Source organism: Myotis nattereri (genome assembly GCF_964212035.1).
Source record: "Myotis nattereri genome assembly, chromosome: 10".
In the NCBI taxonomy this organism is placed as follows: Eukaryota; Metazoa; Chordata; class Mammalia; order Chiroptera; family Vespertilionidae; genus Myotis; species Myotis nattereri.
The window spans coordinates 53,932,257-53,951,098 of NC_138085.1; the positions used below are offsets into that span (position 1 = coordinate 53,932,257).

At 48.4% G+C, this 18,842-nt stretch overlaps 1 protein-coding gene across 1 annotated transcript in view; it reads right to left on the reverse strand.

Annotated features, from left to right (window-relative positions):
* Window positions 1-18,842, reverse strand: part of SPTBN1 (spectrin beta, non-erythrocytic 1) — a 179,377-nt gene that overhangs the window by 41,737 nt on the left and 118,798 nt on the right. The window contains exons 4-10 of the mRNA XM_081100735.1: window positions 11,441-11,614; window positions 6,710-6,801; window positions 5,839-5,919; window positions 5,359-5,474; window positions 2,298-2,410; window positions 1,355-1,542; window positions 149-266 (exon numbers count right to left, since the gene is read on the reverse strand). Coding sequence (XP_080956861.1) covers window positions 149-266; window positions 1,355-1,542; window positions 2,298-2,410; window positions 5,359-5,474; window positions 5,839-5,919; window positions 6,710-6,801; window positions 11,441-11,614 — 882 coding nt within the window. The remainder of the gene's footprint in view (window positions 1-148; window positions 267-1,354; window positions 1,543-2,297; window positions 2,411-5,358; window positions 5,475-5,838; window positions 5,920-6,709; window positions 6,802-11,440; window positions 11,615-18,842) is intronic.

The window sequence follows — 18,842 nt, forward strand, 5'->3', positions numbered from 1 at the left end:
GCCTCCGCAATTCCCGAGCAACACCCGCCCCTTAATTCCACAGGCAGGGATGGACCCTTTCAGTCCATCAGGACCGAGCAACAGAACCCAGCAACAGGACCAGGGCTCTACAGGACGGGCCCACGCAGGACCAGAGGGAGGGGTTTACCTTGTTAATGTCAGAGATGAGCTTCCCCTCCCGGGGCATGTAGACCTTCTGATTGTTGGCCCGCATCTTGCTCTGAATCGTGAAAAGCAGCACTTCCAAGTTCCCCTTCTCCGTAAATCTAAGCACAGAAAAAACAACCGTAAACATTACTTATTATATTTTGTTCAATTCAAGGGGAAATATTAATTTGCTTCTGGCAAAGGAACAATTTCACACAGCCACGCCATTTAAAAAGCCATTTATCTCTGGTCTGATTTATGTGAAACGCATGTTAGAGAAACCAGAGTGGGTTAGTTTTGGGGTGTTACCGACCTCAAAGTGTGCCCAGCTGTGGAAATTTTGTGTGTGTGATTGGTTGGTTGGTGTATTTGAGATTTATATTTAGGAGCATCCAATAGCATTCTTTTATTAATCACCTCATTCAAGGCTTAGACCAAGCATGTCAAACGTGTGGCCCGTTAGCAGAGAGTTAGACATGCTTGGTTTAGACCAGCAGTCGCCAACCAGTGGTCCATGAGGTCCAAAAGGTTGCCGACCGCTGATTTAGACCATAAATCCTGGGCGACAGACGTACTTCATTCAGAGTGCATAGCTGAATGAATTCAGCAAGAATTAGTTCATATGACTCCCAATAACTGGGTTTCAGAGACCTCAGCAAGGAATCCACAACTGAGTGGAGTTTCAGAAAAAGGAGGAAAAACTTTCTAACTATAATTATGAGATAAGGTGCCCAAACCTTATTTCTTAAATGATGTGGAAAAATCAAACTTTTGGGGACAGTAAAACTATCTATTGTCTGTCTCTCTCCAAAACAACGTGAATATTTACACATTTTGCTACGGATCTATTCATGGGCCTGATTATGGGTTACTTCCTCACACCCAACTGGAATCATAGTACACCACATCCACACAACTGCTACTTCTCTGAAGTCCCAAAAATACGGAATTCTGAAATACGTCAGGCACCAGAGTTTTGGATAAGGAATTGGAGACCTGCACAATTTCTTCAGAGTCTCATCTATCAGTGGCACAATCTACTGGAAAGGGCTCACAGGGCGACACAGATCAGATGAAAAGGAGTAGCATTCACTAAGGGGAGAGGCGTTCGCTAAGAGACGAGATCGTGCCGGTCAGAAAGCGGGGTCTGTGACGGCAGTGACCTCCCCCCCACAGTCACGGCAGGGCATCCCAATCTGCATCGTACTTGGGCGGCTTCTCCACAGTGCGGTAGGTGTTGAATGCCTGGAGCTGTTGCTGAACCCCAACCAAGGAATTGGCAAATTTGCGATTGTTCAAGATAATGATGGTTTGTTCAATCCACTCCAGAAGGTCGGAGGCAAGTGACTCATACTTTTCAATCATTTTTTCTGTTTCAATAGCATTGTCAAGCACCTGTACGGAGGAGTTAGAAAAACGGAAGACGGCGTTATCACGACGGGAGGAAAACGTGACCGCACCCTCTATGAGCACAGGCGCGCTCGGTCAGGGTTCTAGGCCACTCCGCACGAGCCTGGAAACCTGAGGAACCGTTTGTTAACAGGCGCTCAGACTGTGGCCATTATTTGTAAGCAATGACATCTTAACTCAACTGGAAGTGGCTCTGGAACCTCCCAGCCCCCAGGCACAGGGGTTAAGAGTCCGAATGACTCCTGCTGCCTAAGCTCCCAAATCTCCAGAGAAGCACAAAGGGCTCTATTGTGCGTGGTCCTGTCCCATGAACGCCCATGAACTTTCCATTCCTACTGCACTGAGAAGACAAGGTCATCTGGTCTGAGGTGTTCCGAAATAACATGGCAGGCAAACGAGAAATAAAAAGCATAATACTGGGGCCTTTTCAACTGTGGGGAGGAGGACTTCAGGCCTATGACATTAGGCGGCTCAAGCAGATTTTCAATGCCCAATTTTCAGGAAAGGTTAGGGGGAGGTATGTTTCTGGGTCTGCGATGCCCCCTCACATCCTTTCCTAAGCCACCACTCCTCCCTCCGTGGGATGCCGCCTACTCCCCTGCCATTTGGACAGCCTGCCCCAAGCTGCTCCTGGCTAAGTGTATGAGTTCATGGCAGGGCAAGGAGCTCAGTGGCAGGCAGTGCATTAAGATGTGAACCTTAATTAGGTCTCACAACATATAAAACTGGTGTGAGCTCACCTTTCCAATTCGTTTTCCTTCAACAGCCAAGGCCTTCATCTTAGAGAAGTAGTGGTAGTAGGTCACCACGTAAGTGATAATGGACTTCTCATCAGGGTGGTCCACACTGATATCTGTAACCGAGGGGAGATTCCCTTCAGTACTGTGTTCATGGGGCTGCCACTCAAGCAGCAAGAACACCCTGGAACAACTGGTCAACACTGACCAGGCCAGTGCCTGCACTTGCTGTACCTGAGAGTTATGCCTTCCATCCATTGACTATCTGTTAGGTTTCCACTATTGCCAAGCACTATTCTAGACATTTCTAAATCTACAGACTAATTCTTCGCAGGCACTATATATCTACACCAAACTGGACTCTTCACCACACACCCCAGAATTCCCATTGTCCTTTCCTTTACTCTCAACTTCCTTTTGCCCGAAATGGCCTTCCACACTCCATCACCTTCTTCCTAGCCTGATCCATGATCCAACTGAAAAGTTACCATTCCACCACAGCTAATTCTAATCCCTACAGCTGGAATTACTATCTCTCTCTTTTCCTCTAAGCACTATAATTATTTATGCACGTTTTATGTGTCTTGTAAGACTGAGTCCCTGAGGATAGGAACTCTGTCTTGGTAAGCCCTTGCTAGTCATTCTACCTCCAGAATTTCTAGGGTGTTGCTTTGCACAAAGTGGGTGATCAACAAATATTGAGAGAGCGCCCTAGCCGGTTTGGCTCAGTGGATAGAGCGTCGGCCTGCAAACTGAAGGGTCCCCGGTTCCGGTCCAGGGCACATGCCCAGATTGCAGGCTCGATCCCCAGTAGGGGGCGTGCAGGAGGCAGCCAATCGATGACTCTCATCATTGATGTTTCTATCTCTCCCTCACCCTTCCTCTCTGAAGTCAATAAAAATGTATTTTAAAAAATTGAGAGAGGGAACAAAGGAGTGAAGATGGCAACGAGTGAACAAGTCTTCACCGTTTGGCATTATTGAGTGAAGTACTCAACTCGGATAGATCAAGAGGAGAACACACAGGATGACTCTTAATTGATCAGGCTCTTTTTCAATGTACATTCACACATGCGCCCTCACTTCTACCCACTGGCAGCCCTGTGTGAGACAGGGTTGTTTCTCTTACGCAAGGATGAGAACACTAGGATCTAGAGCTCGGCTGAAAACTCCCTGCCCAATGTCACCGAGGCAGCCAATGGCACAGGGAGCCAGAAACACACCTACTGCCCCCCCCCCCCCCCAACCAGGACCCCCTGGACCAACTCCTGTCTGCTTAGTCCCATCAGACTGTGCTCCACAGAGAGCAAATTGGAGGAAAACAAGAGAAAAATGTCGGTCTTGTATGCAATTGAATAAACACAAAATGTTGACATAATCGGGAAGGAGTGAGCAGACAGAACCTTTCCTTAAACTTATCTACATTTTAACTAATGGCTTTCTGGGTTTACTAATAATAGTAAGGGCAACTAATAATCAAGGTCACACCCACAGGATCAGTGACATCACATCAGCTGCCATTTCTAGTCCCTTGTTTTGTAATCCGGGGGATCATACTCCCTTTTCATACTGGGTAGTGATTAGAAAGATTAACTAATGAGCAAGCTATTAAAAAGATTTTGTTATAGTGGTTACAAAAATAAAGGGTTCTTCATCAAAGAGCTAGAGCTAAGGAAGAATCGCTTCCCACAGTAAGGTAGGGGTTAAGTATGAAGATTTATCATGGCCCAAGGAATGTTAGTTTTCTGTTTATATTGAGAAATCATTTAATGTATTAGCACGAAGATAATTTTATCCTGGCTTCCTGTAGTGAACATATCAGTGAATCTGATGCACTGGAAAAAAAGCAAGAAGCCAGCTTGGCAGCCTCATGACCTCCATCTGCCCTTGGGGAGTTAAACTTCCTGTTCTATATTTATAAGAACTTTAAACTTTCACTCACATACAGTTTCCTCTCTCTAATACTTGTTCACAGCAAGGAGGATCTAAAAAGCTTCAGCACTACAAAAAGAAAAAATCCTCTTATGTTCCTCAAAACTGAAAAAAGTGCCTATGATAACTCATGCTAAAAAGCAGCCTAGAATTAGGATTTTGGTAAGCAAGGGAACTACAAGCTGGGGAACTCCCCGGCCCCTGCAGGCTGTCTCTGGGGATTGCTGTGGAGACTCACAAAGTAGAAAGATCAAATCCACGCAGAGAACGTGATTCCAGGCCTCCCAGCAGCCAGCTGAAAGGGGCTGGTAAGTGTTACGCCTCCTTCCACCCACAGGCTCCCCTTTCCTGATGCACCTTCCTCATTTACGTGCTTGCTCATCAGCCAACACTGCACAGCCTCCTAACAAGGGCTCTGTCCTCAGTCTCCGCACACTCCATCCCATGCTGCCTGCTGCCCTGCGGTGAAAGCCAGCTACCAGCCACTCCCAGGGGCTTATGGCAGGTGCTCTTCCTTGGGCACAGCTGCTGACCACTGCCTGCTGACTACGCTCTAAAACAGGGGTCCTCAAACTGTGGCCCGTGGGCCACATGCAAAAACAAATATTGTATTTGTTCCCTCTTTTTTTTTTTTTTACTTCAAAATAAGATATGTGCAGTGTGCATAGGAATTTGTTCACAGTTTTTTTTTAAACTATAGTCCGGCCCTCTAACGGTCTGAGGGACAGTGAACTGGCCCCCTGTTTACAAAGTCTGAGGACTCCTGCTCTAAAAAGTCTGACCTGTTGGACCCCACCCACCTGTGCGCTGGTATTTCCTACTGTCACTCTAAACACCATTCCCAGTGAACTGCTGGTCCCCAAAGCACGCCTTCCTCACCCCTTGCTCACACAAGTCCCTCTGCCTGGCATGCCCTCTCCTTCAGAACATGTTTAAATACTCATTTTTCAAAGCCTTTTCAAATGTGATCCTTTGCACACATCCTCGAATAATTCTCCCAGCAAAATTAAGCTCCTCTCCCTTGGATAATTTGCAAAGCACACCGTACAAATAAAACAGATACAGGGCAGACCTCGTATTAGCCCCTCAGTGCTAGAGATGCTGAAGGTCCCACCGTCACCCCGAGTCCTTACCTTCAGGATCCAGCAGTTTGGTGAGGCCAAGGTGCTGCTCGGCCAGGTTAAATGCATTCTGCAGATTGTAGTGTGCGTTGGATTTCTTTAGCTTGTCAAAATCTATCAGGTCAGGCCTGTGTGGAACGACAACGGAACACGACAAAAACCACGGCTTGAAAACACATCCTGTGGCCAGACATGATTATTACTCCCAAAGTGTGCAAGTCACCTCTCGGGGGAGTAAAACTCTAGGATATTATTCAACCATCAATAAATGAAACCTGATTTTTTAAATAAAGTCTCCAAAGTTCATTAGGAGAACTGAGGACGACGAGAGAACTCATCTATTTGGTTTAGTTACATATTCTCTCACATTTTCCTCACATGGAACGCAGCAATTTCCACAGTAGTGCCACATCGAAGGCGATGGATATGAGGATCAAACGTCACCCAGACCCGCTATAGGGGAAGGTGAACACCCCACCCCGGACTGTTTACCGGTGTTTGTGTATCAGTGCATTGAAGGCCATGCCGTCCCTCCAGCTGGTGGTGAAATTGTGAATGTTGACGTTGGGGTACCTGGCAAAGACAGAGCACAAGACAAGAACAACAGAATTATCATATATAGGTTTTCCTCCCTGAAAAACTTCCCCATGTTTGAAATCTACCCCTAATCAATCAGCCATTCTACACCATCTTGATTATTAATAACTCCATATCTGTGGTTGATTGAAGGTTCATGTCTAACTTGATCCCCTTGATGGTGTCCACATTTATCGTTGATCGTAGCCATTACAGATACATCTGTCCTCCAGGCAGTCCTGACAGCAATTCTCCACTTAACACCTGGTACATAATCGGTTCTCAGCAAGGACCTAGGAGCCCTGGCAGTTTCAGTGAGCAACAAAAAAGATGGGGTTCTCTAGAAATATATCGGCCCTGAAATTTCAGTGAGAGAATACACGGAAGGAAAACTGGGCAGTAACGTACAGAGTACTCTCCTGGTGACTGCACAAAACTCCCCCGAAGCAGCAGAAATAAAAGGGAGGAGAAGACCCACAACTGGTGTTTGTTTTTGTTTTTTTAAATATCATGATGTGATTCCTAAAGATGGTTTCAGGGTTTTAAAATTCAAGATATACTGCCCTCTGGAGCTTCCTTAATAAAGAGAGGAAAACTGATGGTGGCGATGAGAGGTCCAGAATATAAATCAGAACTCCTTCCATGCTAAGGTCAGCCTATCAGCCACTCGCCAGTTAACAAGCCCTCTCAGTGGAGGCGGTTGGGGAGACACCTGTCAGCACCTTGGGAGTGACGACCGCATGGAACTCGGCCTGGGCCCCTGGCCGGACTCTGAGCTCACACTCACCCAGCTGTCTTCATCTGGCACCACAGCAGCAACGCATCCTTGGCAGATTTCTTCTCCTTGTTGTCTTCCGTCTCCACACTGATATCCTGGATCTAAGATTTACAAGGACACGTCAGACAGACAGAGGGGTCAGCTGCCTAATGACAGCCATGGAAGAGCTGGTCTGCATGTACATGGAGAGGAAACTGTGGATCAAAGCCCAGCCCTGCAGCCCACCTCCTCCGAGAGCTGCTCTCTGAAGCCAGGGTTCGCCTCAAAGAACACCAGCCAGACTAGATTTTCCACTAGGCACAGAGGTAAGATGGAAGCATAGGCCAGTTACTTGCATGACTTCCTATTAGGGGTCATTTCCACCTTCAAGTTAGCCCATCGTTCCAACTAGAAGCCAGCACAGTGATTCCTATGGTACACCTTGAACCTCATCAGACCCCAGAAAACCATTATGTTCAGTGTTTCATAACCAAATATTTTTCACACCAGGTGCGCCCTTCATGGATGAGGACGGTGTGTGCATCACAGCCTGAGGGCTGACCCAACCTCGCAGGGAGAGCACGCACTGAAATGCTGTGCTTCCTCGTCTGTGCCCCTCCAAACTCTTACACTGAAACCCTAGCCCTCAAAAGCGATAGTGTTTGTAGGTGGGACCTTTGGGAGGTGATTAAGTAAGAGGCTGCAGAGATCCACAGCCCCTTCCACCATGTCAGGACAAGACATGTGCGATCTGGAATAGGACCTCACCCGACGTACAGCCTCCAGAAGTAAATTCCTACTGGTTATGCTGCCCAGCCTGTGGTATCTTGTTACAGCAGCCCCAACGGTCTAAGACAGTCAACACTGTACAGAGTCTGGTCCATGGCACCGAAGTCAGGCTGCCTGGGTCTGAATCCAGGCTCCAGCACCTACTGTGTGTCCTGAGGCGAGTCCCTCCCTTGCCATCTGAGGAATGGCAACTCCAGCAGTGGCTGTCTCCCAACACTGCTGTGCACTCATATAAATAAAGAACAGGACATCCTGAGCTCATAACAAGGAGCCCATAAATGCCAGCTCTTTGGATTAGGGGCCACCTAGCAGTTATCCTTTTAAAAAATTCTCCATCCTTAACTGTGGTAAGTAGGTGAAGTCTAAGTCTGCATAAACTCCCAACTCTATTCTTAGGATCCTTAGCAGAAAGTAAGTATGAAAGAGTTAACACACTCAAGGGGTCAGACACAGACTCACCAAGAAAGGCAGGTGGAATTTTACACATTAACCTGTCAACTTTCTTATGCTTCTGTGTGAAGAAGGGAATCTGTTTCCAGACTTGTTCCTCTAGAAGCAGTCTAGCCCCTTCTGGAATGAAGACGGCTGCCTGTTTAGACTAGGCAAACGCAGAGACTTTCATCCCAGTTCCCCACACCATCTTGTACTCTTTCTCTCTCTCTCTTTTTTGGTTAATCCTTACCTGAGGATATTTTTTTCATAGATTTTTAGAGAGAGTGACAGGGAGGGAAGGGGAGAGAAGGAGATGGGGAGAAACACTGATGTTTCTTTGGAGAAACATCTACATCTCGGGCCTAAGGATCAAACCTGGTACCCAGGTATGTGCCCTTGACAAGGAATGGAACCTGAGACCCATGGAGCCAACATTCTAATCGCTGAGAACACTGGCCAGAGCCGTCTTTTACTCTCTTCCTCAGTCCCACGCTCCTAAAGCCCTTCCCTTGCCTCTTATAACTTGTCATCAGTAGTTCATGGATTACCTGCTCAGTACAGACAGGGCAGGCCATACTCTGGGAACCCTGGGGACAGGGGGACACACACACACACACACAGGGAACATAAGACAAATCTGTACATTCAGGAGCTGGGGATAAGAGAGGAGGGGGGAAGCTTCAGAGGAGGCAGGATGTGAGCTGGCCCCTGGCTGATATGGGATCAATACATATAGGGTGTGGCAAAAGTAGGTTTACAGAGTTCACGTGGAAAGTGATAAATAATAATGATTAATAAATAACAAGAAGAAACTGTGTTGTGTGTACTCACACCTGTAGACCTACTTCTGCCCCACCCTGCATTTGTGGAATGGGTGCTGCTTTAATAAAGCTGGGTTTGTAAGACACCAAGGATGCAGCCCAAGCAGTGACATCTGCAGCCTCTATTTCCTGCCTCCAAGGAAGGAGAGAAAGTACCTACCAGCATTTACAAGTTTAAGTACAGAAGAGGGCCAGCTGTCAGGAAGCTAGTCAATGACTCAACCCAATCCACGCTAAAAATCCTGGAAAGGGCTGCGTTTGCCAGCTCACCGACATGGGCACTGCCCGGGCGTGGCGAGGCCGCCATCGGGGTGCCCTCCCTGGCTCTGATTACTACAGGAAGAAGCAATAGAAACAGAACTATTTTACTCGGCAAAACTGAGGTCAGGCTCAAAGAGGGTCCTGCTGATTTCACCTCCGTTGGCCTAAAACCAAGAGCAGTATTTAGTGAACTTAATGACACCCACTCCATTTTTAAATCATCCTGAAATTAAATGGCAAAAGCCTACGTAAGAGCTGTTTAAAAATGAGATCGTTGGTGGTTGTAATTAACTCCATTAACGATGTCATCTTCAACAGGGGTTCCCTCCTCAGACCAGCTTCATTAGGAGCCCGAGGGCTGGGACAGGGGATCTGATTAGGGAAAAGCTTCCCGAAGGAGTGGGAGTCAGGACTAGCCGGGCCGGCAGGGGAACCACCCATGCAGGGAGTTTCTTTGTCCAGCGCAGCCCCCACCCCCTCTGCCCACATACACACCCAGACACTGTTAACTCAGCCCAATCCCAGGGGAAACAAGAAGGGAAAGGACTGGTTGCAGGGTGACCGCAGAGTTTTCATAAGAATACAAAGACAGCGACAATTTGATTTTTGTTTTGCCTTTTAGTGAGATTTTCATTTACCGGAAAAATCCATCAGACTTTTTCAAAGGGGCGGAACAGGAAGGCGCAGGGAACACTGCCGAGGAGGAGAGAGGTCTGTCAGGACGCTGGTTTGCAGAGTAACCTGACGCTAGGGCAAGAAGTGTTTCCTGAAGAGCATGAGCATGAAGCATCCTCCTGGAGGAGGGCCCAGCAATCTGGCCGGAGGTGCCTCACAGTCTCCTGAGACGCTGAGCTCTCCCCTAGGGGTCCAAGCCTGCCTTGCAGCCCAGCCTGCCTGGCCCTGTGATCCTGGGCAAGGCTCCGCCCTTTCCTCAGTAGTGAAGGAAATGGACCAGATGACCTTGAGCGTACCTTCTGGCTCAGAGTGTTTCTATATTTAGAGTCCTTCCCTGGACTACAACAAACCATAACATGCTTATCAACTCATGCAAGCCTAAGGCTTTTTGCACATCCCCCTGAACACGGCTTCCTCACATCCAAAGGAGAATGGAGGTGCAAACGGAGCCCACACACGTGCCATGATCCTAAACAGCTTCTCCTAAAAATATCCTACAATACTGTGGCAGTCGGTCAGACATGTGCAGAGCAAGGACGATGGGCCAGGTGTAGAAGGCCACCAGGGCAGAACACCCCAGATGTCTAGCACAGGACAATTGTAGGGTGTGACTTCGGTTTCCTCCTAGCATATCGCTGGCCTTGCTGCCTGGGCCCCCCGACCTTCCGCCCTAGAGATAACATCTAGGCCTCAGTTGTATTCCAGCTCCAGGCCCAGAAAAGCAGCAAAACCAGACAAGCAAAGGCCCTGGCTGACCTCAGGACCAGCTGCGTTGAATAATGAACCCCTGTACCCTGGCGCCAACCAATCAGTCAGTGGATATGCCAACCCTGAAAGGACACACCTGAAAAGCTGCTGAATAGTCTACTGAGATCTTCCACTGGGACACCCCCTAAAATCTCCACCTTTAAAACCTTAGGACGACTAAAGGACTTGTACGCATGCATATAAGCATAACCAATGGACACAGACAGTAGGCGGGTGAGGGCATGTGCTGGGGAGTGGGAATGACTGGGGAGAGGTCAATGGGGGGGAAAGGAGACTCATGTAATACTTTGAACAATGAAGAATTTCAATTAAAAACAAAACAAAAAAAAACACCTTTAGGACAGAGGACCGAGCACCTCTCCCTCCCAGGAGGCCAGAGCCTTTCCCTTCCCCCTCTCCTCCATTCTCTCCCTCCCCCAGGCACGTTACCATTACTTTCCTCACTCCCAACTCCAAAAGTCCTTCCTCTGCCTCAGTAACTTGTTTTCTAAGCCCATTTCTGCTAAAAATTACTTCTTCTATCTTTGGGATTTTCCAAATAAATGTTCTCTCACAGTTTGAGTCTTGGCTCTGGGTTCTTTCCTAGCCAGAACCCAAGTACCGAGGTTGCTGAAACCAGGTCCGGTCTGACCCCACTGGTCTACCACCTGTTCTCACAGCCCCCAACAATACGTGCCTGTCTGGTGACGTTCAGACAGCCTAGTGCTAGTAACTGAGCATCCACTGCTCCTGAAAGCTGAGCAGCAGACACCGGACGTTCAGAGCAGGTGCCAGTGAAGTGGTGGGCGGGGAGGCGGCTCTGAACCCACTTATCTGATGGGAGAACCCAGCAGAACTGAGGGAGGTGAGGGCGCTGTGCCCACAGGGCAGCTGGAGGTGGCACACAGCCCCGCACACCTGACCCTGAGACGCCATTTCCACCTGGTCTTCCTGGCCCCTCTGGAACGGGAGGCGGCCAGCTTCCCCAGAGGCTAGCACCTGAGAGGAAGGCAGAACCCCCCGCCAAGCCTCCTACCTGGAAGCGCAGGATGATGGTCCAGATGAGGCCCAGGGTCAGCCGGTGGTTCCCATCCACGATGTCGTGGGACCCCATGTTCTCCAGGTGGACTCTCTGCTCCTTCAGGAACTGGAGGGCCTTGTCCACGTTCTCCAGACAATGGATGCGCATTCGCCCCTTGGTGGGTTTAGGCTGGAAATGGGTGAGCAGAAGGTGGAAACATCATCCAACGGGGAAGAGGCAGGCTCGGACCTACTGCCCATTCACGCCGCGCTCTCCTACCCAAACCAAAACATTAACAGCCAAGTGTGCTTGTTCAGTCCAGGACAGTGTTTATCTAACAGCCTCTGAAGAGAAAAGTTTACTGAAGGGATGGTAACCGATCACTCTTTAGAACAGTGGTTCACATTAGAATCACCTGCGAATCTTTTTAAAATCCTGATTTCTGGGCCCCATCCTCCGGAAATTCCGTTTCTTTGTTACTAATGTTGTGGCCCCACCGCATAACAAAGAAACAGAATTTCTGGAGGATGAGGCCCAGAAATCAGGATTTTAAAAAGATTCCCAGGTGATTCTAATGTGCAGCCAAGGTTGAGAACCACTCTTTAGAAGTTTGTTTTATCATGGAAGCAACACAATTTACAAATGCCTGCAGAAACTGGAAGTTTAGAGAAAAACGGACCCCGTTTTCATCGACTTTCAGAGCTACTGCTGCCATCCACACAGCCTTCTGCAGACGCAAAACAGCTCTGCAGATGTGTTTAAATCTGAGGATTTAGTGGCTGCTTTAACCTAAAATTAGGCTTGCCACCTGCTGGTGTGGGTCATTCCTAAGGGTGGCTCACAGGAGAATCAGGTGGTTTTGTGAAAGTGATGGGGAGGGGATTGAGTAAAGGGTGTGACTTACTGAAAAGAAAGGATAAAGGGGAAAAATGTGAGAGTAGTGTAATGATGTGAACACCCCAAATGTCTCTTCCTTTTTACCCAGTTATATCAAAATCCAAAAGGTCCTCTGAAGGTCAACATTTTAAATAAAGCCACACACTCACTCAGTGTCTCTATAACCCCCACCTGTGTTGAGAGCATGCTCATGCCCTCCTCTCCTTGCTCCATACCCCCCTCTTCCAAACCCGCCCCCCCGCCCCCACTCCCCTTCTAGTGGAAGCTGCACCTCAGGCTGCTCTCATCATTTCACAGAGACTCCGACAGGCTGTGCACACCTCGCTAGCTACAAGGACGCACTCGGCCTGGCTGACGTGGGGCTGCCCTCCACGGCCACCTCACCATACCCCACTCACCTTTCAAGGCTCAATGCAAGGCACAGCTTTCCCTCTGGAAGACATTCCAACCATTCCAGTTCTCACCGGCCCCCCTTTTCTCCCAACTCTGTACAGTTCTGCCACAGAGCGCAGAAACAAACCATCGTCTACATCCTTTATTTTCGCTGTTGTTTCACATATCGCTCTTATTACTTCCAACTAGACTACTGGCTTCATGAGAGCAGGAATAATGCTTAATAATTCTGCTATATTCCCAGCGGCTTCTGGTTTGGTTCCGAGCGCAAGGCTACGCGCAGTGAACTGAATGCAGGTGGACTGAGCTCAGTGTGTGCCTCAGGGGCTGGCCCCGCAGGGAACGGCGGCCAGGTGTGCAACAGCTGGCACCCCCGCAAGGTAGCAGCCTGGCACCCCCGCAAGGTAGCAGCCTGGCACCCCCGCAAGGTAGCAGCCCCGACAGGGATGCCTTGCCTGTCCCCTGCTTTCCCTCTGTAGCTGAGATCCTCAGTTATTGTCAGATGGAAAATATCTGAAGGGAAGATGACTTGGATAACAAGTGGCCATTTTAAGTAGCCAGTCTCAGATTATCTTCTTTTCCTTGACTTTCTATTTTCCTACAAAAGCTAGTGTGCAAAGAACACGCTTCAACGCCAGGAAAGAAGATCACAAGTAGCAGCCTTGCCACAATGGCAGATTCTGTTTTCAAGTAAAAGCCAAGGGAGAAGAAACGTCTCTAAAAGTGAGGCTTTATTACACTATTATGACAGCTTCCCTTACACTCCCCCCCCCCCCAAGGCATTTTCTCTCAGCACCTTCACAACGAATTTATCTCAGGTATGTGGGAAATGCTGGGGTATGTTACTTAAGTTAGATCAAGTGATAACATGACATCGAAGCAGAAAGAAGGTAGACTCGATCTCTAATTTTGTGACTGGCTCTGTAGACGCGGTTTGAGGCCGACACTGGCACACACTCCCTCAAAGGTATACCCAACAGCCGCCTCAAGCCAGCCACATCGCGGGGACCCATGTGATGCTGACGGGCCCCCCAGAGGAGCTCAGGGTGCTGGGGCGGGATTCCACAGCTCCTTCTCCTCATGCCACACCAAGAACCGCGTGAAAGAAAAGAGACTCTGTTTCTATCGGGCAGATAGTTTAAATCCTTTGTTAAGGAGCTATTTTTATGTCACTAGATTTCCATCTTCTCAAAAGGAAAAGGAGGTAACAATGGAGAAAGCTAAACACAATGGAAAGGGGGGTGCCTCTCTCCATAGCTAACACTTTCCTAAAACCTCGCCCCCAAAGTGGCTAATTCTGCCATGAAAAGGGGCATTCCCCGTCTTGCCCCCATTAATTACTGTCACATTCCTAGTGTGGCACGGGTTCGTTCCCACGGCAGCATGGGCATTTCTGTCCCGCGGGCCGTTTCTGATGGGGCAGTTTGAAATGTCACTAATGTGGAGACAAAGATCAAGACCAACACCAGGCTCATACGTGACTCAGACGCAGGGGGCTCTGCAGGGAGGGAGGCGGTTCCTCTGAGGAAATGCCTATTTTTACCGTTTCTCCCTTAAATAATTTTAACAAGTTCCCCACACCACGGCCAGTGTTCCTGTGTTCTGCAGGCGCTTTTCCTGTTTTCCCTCCCCAAGGTCCCTTCTGGTCCCATCTCTGTATCAGCCACAGCTCCATCCCAGGCCTTGCTCGAGACCCATCTTCTTTCTGACTCCAAAAAGGAGTGGAAATTAGAGGGCTAAACAACCACCTCTAGCAACTGACAACATAATTCTAATTGCTTATTGGAGCAGCGAGGCCCCTGAGAAGTGGTGTGGCCTTGGTCAGATTCGTCCAAGGGGACCCAAGGCCGTTAGGAAGAAATGAAGGAGCTGGATGAGGGCTGGGGGCCCCTCTTCCTGGTCCTTGGCTCTTCCCCAGCTGCCCACTCAGCCTTGAGTTGGGTCAGTTCTATCCTGTGGGTGTCAGGATTTGCAGAACTATGACATAATCACAATGGCAGAGTTTTTATCAGAACCTAGAGGTGGAAACGAGAAAAATAAATGTTTCCTGCAGCTGATCTGGCCTCCCTGAACAGAAGAAGAAGACAGAGGGAGGCTCCTGGAAGGGTGTTTCGGGAGGCCACCGGGAACTGGGCCACACTGTTCCACCCTGGTAACCCCCACTCTCTTGGGGGCTTTCCCATGAGTGTCCAAAGCCACCTTGAAGCCATGGAGAAACAGCTCTGCCAGGGTTGCAGGCTGGACGGAACACCAGCCCTGGGCACTGGAAGTGGCCGGCCCATCTGCCACACACCAGTTGAATGGCCCCGCATGCTGCTTACTCTTGAGTTTCAGTACCTATGCAATGAGGGATCTAACTCAGTGGCCTTTTAAAGTGGCTTCCAGCTAGCAAATACAACTTCTGTGTTGGAGGATGTAAGACTTACTAGCATGCAAGGTGAACTCTGCTGATCTTACTGCTCAGCAATAGTAAAGAAGACAGAGAAAAGACACTAACTGGTCTCAGTACACCAGTGTGATGAACACTTACTTGCTTATGCTTTTGTCTTTTCATCACAAACTGATTTTCGACACACACACACACACACACACACACACTTCTACTTAATAGAGAGAGTAATGTGGGAAGCACTGGTTTCCAACGTCTCCTCTAATACACTATACAGCCAAGCTCATTTCACACGAAGTCCCCATACACATCCAACTTTGAGCAGAGTATGAACGATTCTTGCCCAATTAAAATGAATACACTGTGTTCAACTAATTCCTGCCTGTCTCCTCACTGGTTGGGACCGGCTCTAAGAGCACCTTCTCCTTTCTCAGGGCTCACTGGGAAAGGAGGGGAACAGACAGCAGAGTGGGCTGGGTCCAAGTTCTATTACGTACTAGCAATACTGGCTTTGGGCAAGACCCTGGCCACTCTGCCTGTTTTTTCTATAAAACATAAATTGTCTGCTTCTTTAAACTATGATGACCAAATGAGATAATCTGTGACAGTGAACACTAAAAGCGATACACACGAAAGTCACCATCATTGCTGCTTCCAAAAACAAACTCCAATTTAGCTGGGCCGCTTTCCCTACACGGTTCCTCCCTGACGCCGTTCCCACAATGTTCTCCTCACTCTGCCCCTCAGCTGACACCTGACCCCTGTATGCTCTCTCTATCCACACCCGAACCTCTCCTCCTGGATCAGCTGGAACCCACCCACTTACTTACTTGGGGTTCCTTGACACCCCATCCAGAAGGCCTGTTTTCCCTTCTGAACTCCAGGGCTTTGGGGCCATTCATTTGGTACTTTACAATATGGGACCCATTACTATTAATGCGCTCGTTGCATTTGTGCAATTAGACGTAAGTCTAATGGGGGCATTCTTCAGTGGCTGGTTATTTAGGACAAAAACAAATTCTCCCACACAAATGATATTACAGACAATAGGTAGGTTCTGTGGCCAGTCCACAAATCCTGTTTCAACAACAATACAGACCAGTATGGTTCTCTTAGCAAAGGCTTTATGTAAAACTCAGAGCAGCACAAAGTGGGATTTAAGGCTTAACAGATCTCCCAGTAAATCTATCTTTTCCAACTAGCTCAGCCTGTTTTGGAATTAATGGCGGCAAACACACACACACACACACACACACACACACACACACAAAAACAACCCCACCAAAAAACCCACACATACGAAAAAAATCAAATTCCCTCCCCCTTCTCTTCTTTGAAACTGATTAACAGAGTGAGAAGACAGAATATCAGGAAAACAGCAGGCAAGGAGAACCCAGTGGCATCTGCGATTGGAAATGGCGAGGGCTGGCAGGAAGGCAGAGGTGGTCAGAAAAACACGGTCCTCTTTCCGTCAGAGGGGAGGGCTCCGCCTGGCAGGGCAAGGCAGGAAGCTGGCCTTCTTATTTAGAACCATTCTTCACTGCCGAGGCCCCCGAGGGAAGGGGCAGGCGCAGGCAAGCCCCCGACCTGGGTTATGACCTGCGGGCTCCACTCCGTAACCAAAGTCCAGGCCTGACGTATCACACCAGTGGCCCACTCCCTCCAAATGTCCGTGCTGCCGTGAGACAAACCTCTCCCCTCCAGTCCCGCCCTACTCTGGCCCTGCCATCAGTGACAAAGTGACTGGCACGGGTTCTGTGCTCGCCATTTTCACCTGCTCAGTCGATGCCACCGTCAAGGATGGGTCTCTATTTTGTAGGGCATTTTAAAGCGAGACCTTTATGAAGAGTTATAATGTACAGTAATTTCAGGGTGAGATATTGAAAAGGAATATTCTTTGTCATCAATCCCAATTAGCAGTCGCTTCCTGGCTCAGCCTCAGTTTCCTCACTGCTCCGTAAGCTGACACGCCCGAGGCAGAGAAAGGGACACTTCCGACATGGATCCTGCCCCAGTCAGGACCAGAGGTGGGTCTCTGCCCTCTGATGTTCCCCAGCACATCAGAATCAAGTGCCCCGATAACCCACCTAAACCCTGTTCAAATTTAGTTCAAATTTTACTGAGCCGAAATGCAGGCTAAGGCTAGGATGAAACTGTCTGGAACATTAAACCAATGTTTCTTTGAACTTCATGCAGTAAAAACCAGACACATTTCCTCCTCTATACCAAAGGATGAACTGGCTCCAAGAATGTATTAATAAAGTAAATTTAAATACTCTGGGCCCTCACACATTTATCTACTACCTACTGCCAAGCTGGTGGTTAAATGCTGGGGCCCAAGTGCTTGTCTGACACAGGGCTCCAGGTGGGAGTGCATGTGTTTACGTTACCTGGGGTTCGGATCAGTGGCGCAGAGAGCCCGGTGCTGGCTGGCTGTTTCCTGATGATCCACGCTTAGCTGTGGACATTAATTTACCCAGGCCAGGAAGCTCTAACCACCTCATTAGTTATGGAATCGAAAATGCAAGGGTCCTTTTTGGGGCAAGCCCTCCCAGAGGTCCTGGCCTGCAGGGAGGGTCTCTAACTTGAGTTTCTGGCAGCCTCTGCAGCCAACAGCAGAGTAGTTAAGTGTCCCATGAACCAAATTCAACCCCGGGGCCAAACAGGCTGAAAAATGAACAAGAGCTTTAGCTCACTCTATCTACGGGACCCTTATTTTTGGAATAAGAAGATTAATCAGACTGCCCAACCTATAATCAGGGCTGGCTGTGAGGAACGGGTGATAAAAGAAGTAGAGACACTTGTGGTTTTTACAAAGTGGGATGTCACTGCTAAACACGGTTTCTGGCACCGACTGCCTGAAAGGCTGGAAATGGTGCAATCACATGCTCTTCCCTATCCATCTCCTTGGCTGATGGGTTACTACCAAAGACAAACCAACAAACCAAAAACACCACACACACACAAACACAGCAGCAATGAAAGGCGGAGAGGGCAGTCTCCACACACAACTATGAATTATGCTTTATTGGCTGCCGTTTCCTCCCTATGAATATTTTTGTTCGGAAAAAGGGGCACTGGGCCTGACCCCATTTATTATGTGGACATTATCAAGGACACAAATCTTCTTGGTATAAAAGAATTATGGATCTTCGGAGGTGAGCCACTGACTCCCTACAGCCTGGAAGACTGGACCCTATTGGGACAAAAATAAATGTTCAAACGAATGTCTATCCATGTGACCTTTAATGATTTTTTTTTAGCTACTTTCAAAACATTCAAAAAGATCAATAAACAATCACACTAGGTAAAACATTAACAGGAAAAAAAAAAAAGGTTGAGAGGCAGGGGGAAAAGTCTGGTTACAAAAACTATATTTAAAGATGAATATTACAATAATTCTAGCCTAGGTTCTCAAAGAAGACTCACTTCAAAAAAACAAATTAAAATGCAATCAATGACCGGCCTTCGCCCGCCCCATGTGGGCCCACTACCCACCAGCACCCCACAAACCACCTTCCGATTCAGGCAGCCACCACGTCTTAGGCAGAGGCCTCCTTTATTAATCTAATTTGTCCAGTGTGACCCACAAACTCCCAAAGAACAGGAGGCAACCACACCTGCATGGACGGGGAACAAAGACCATGAACAAAACTCACTACACGTGAGATGAGGCTTTACCCTTCCACAGGACTCTGATCTTGAACGAAGGGGCAGGGAGAGAGAGAGCTCTGACTC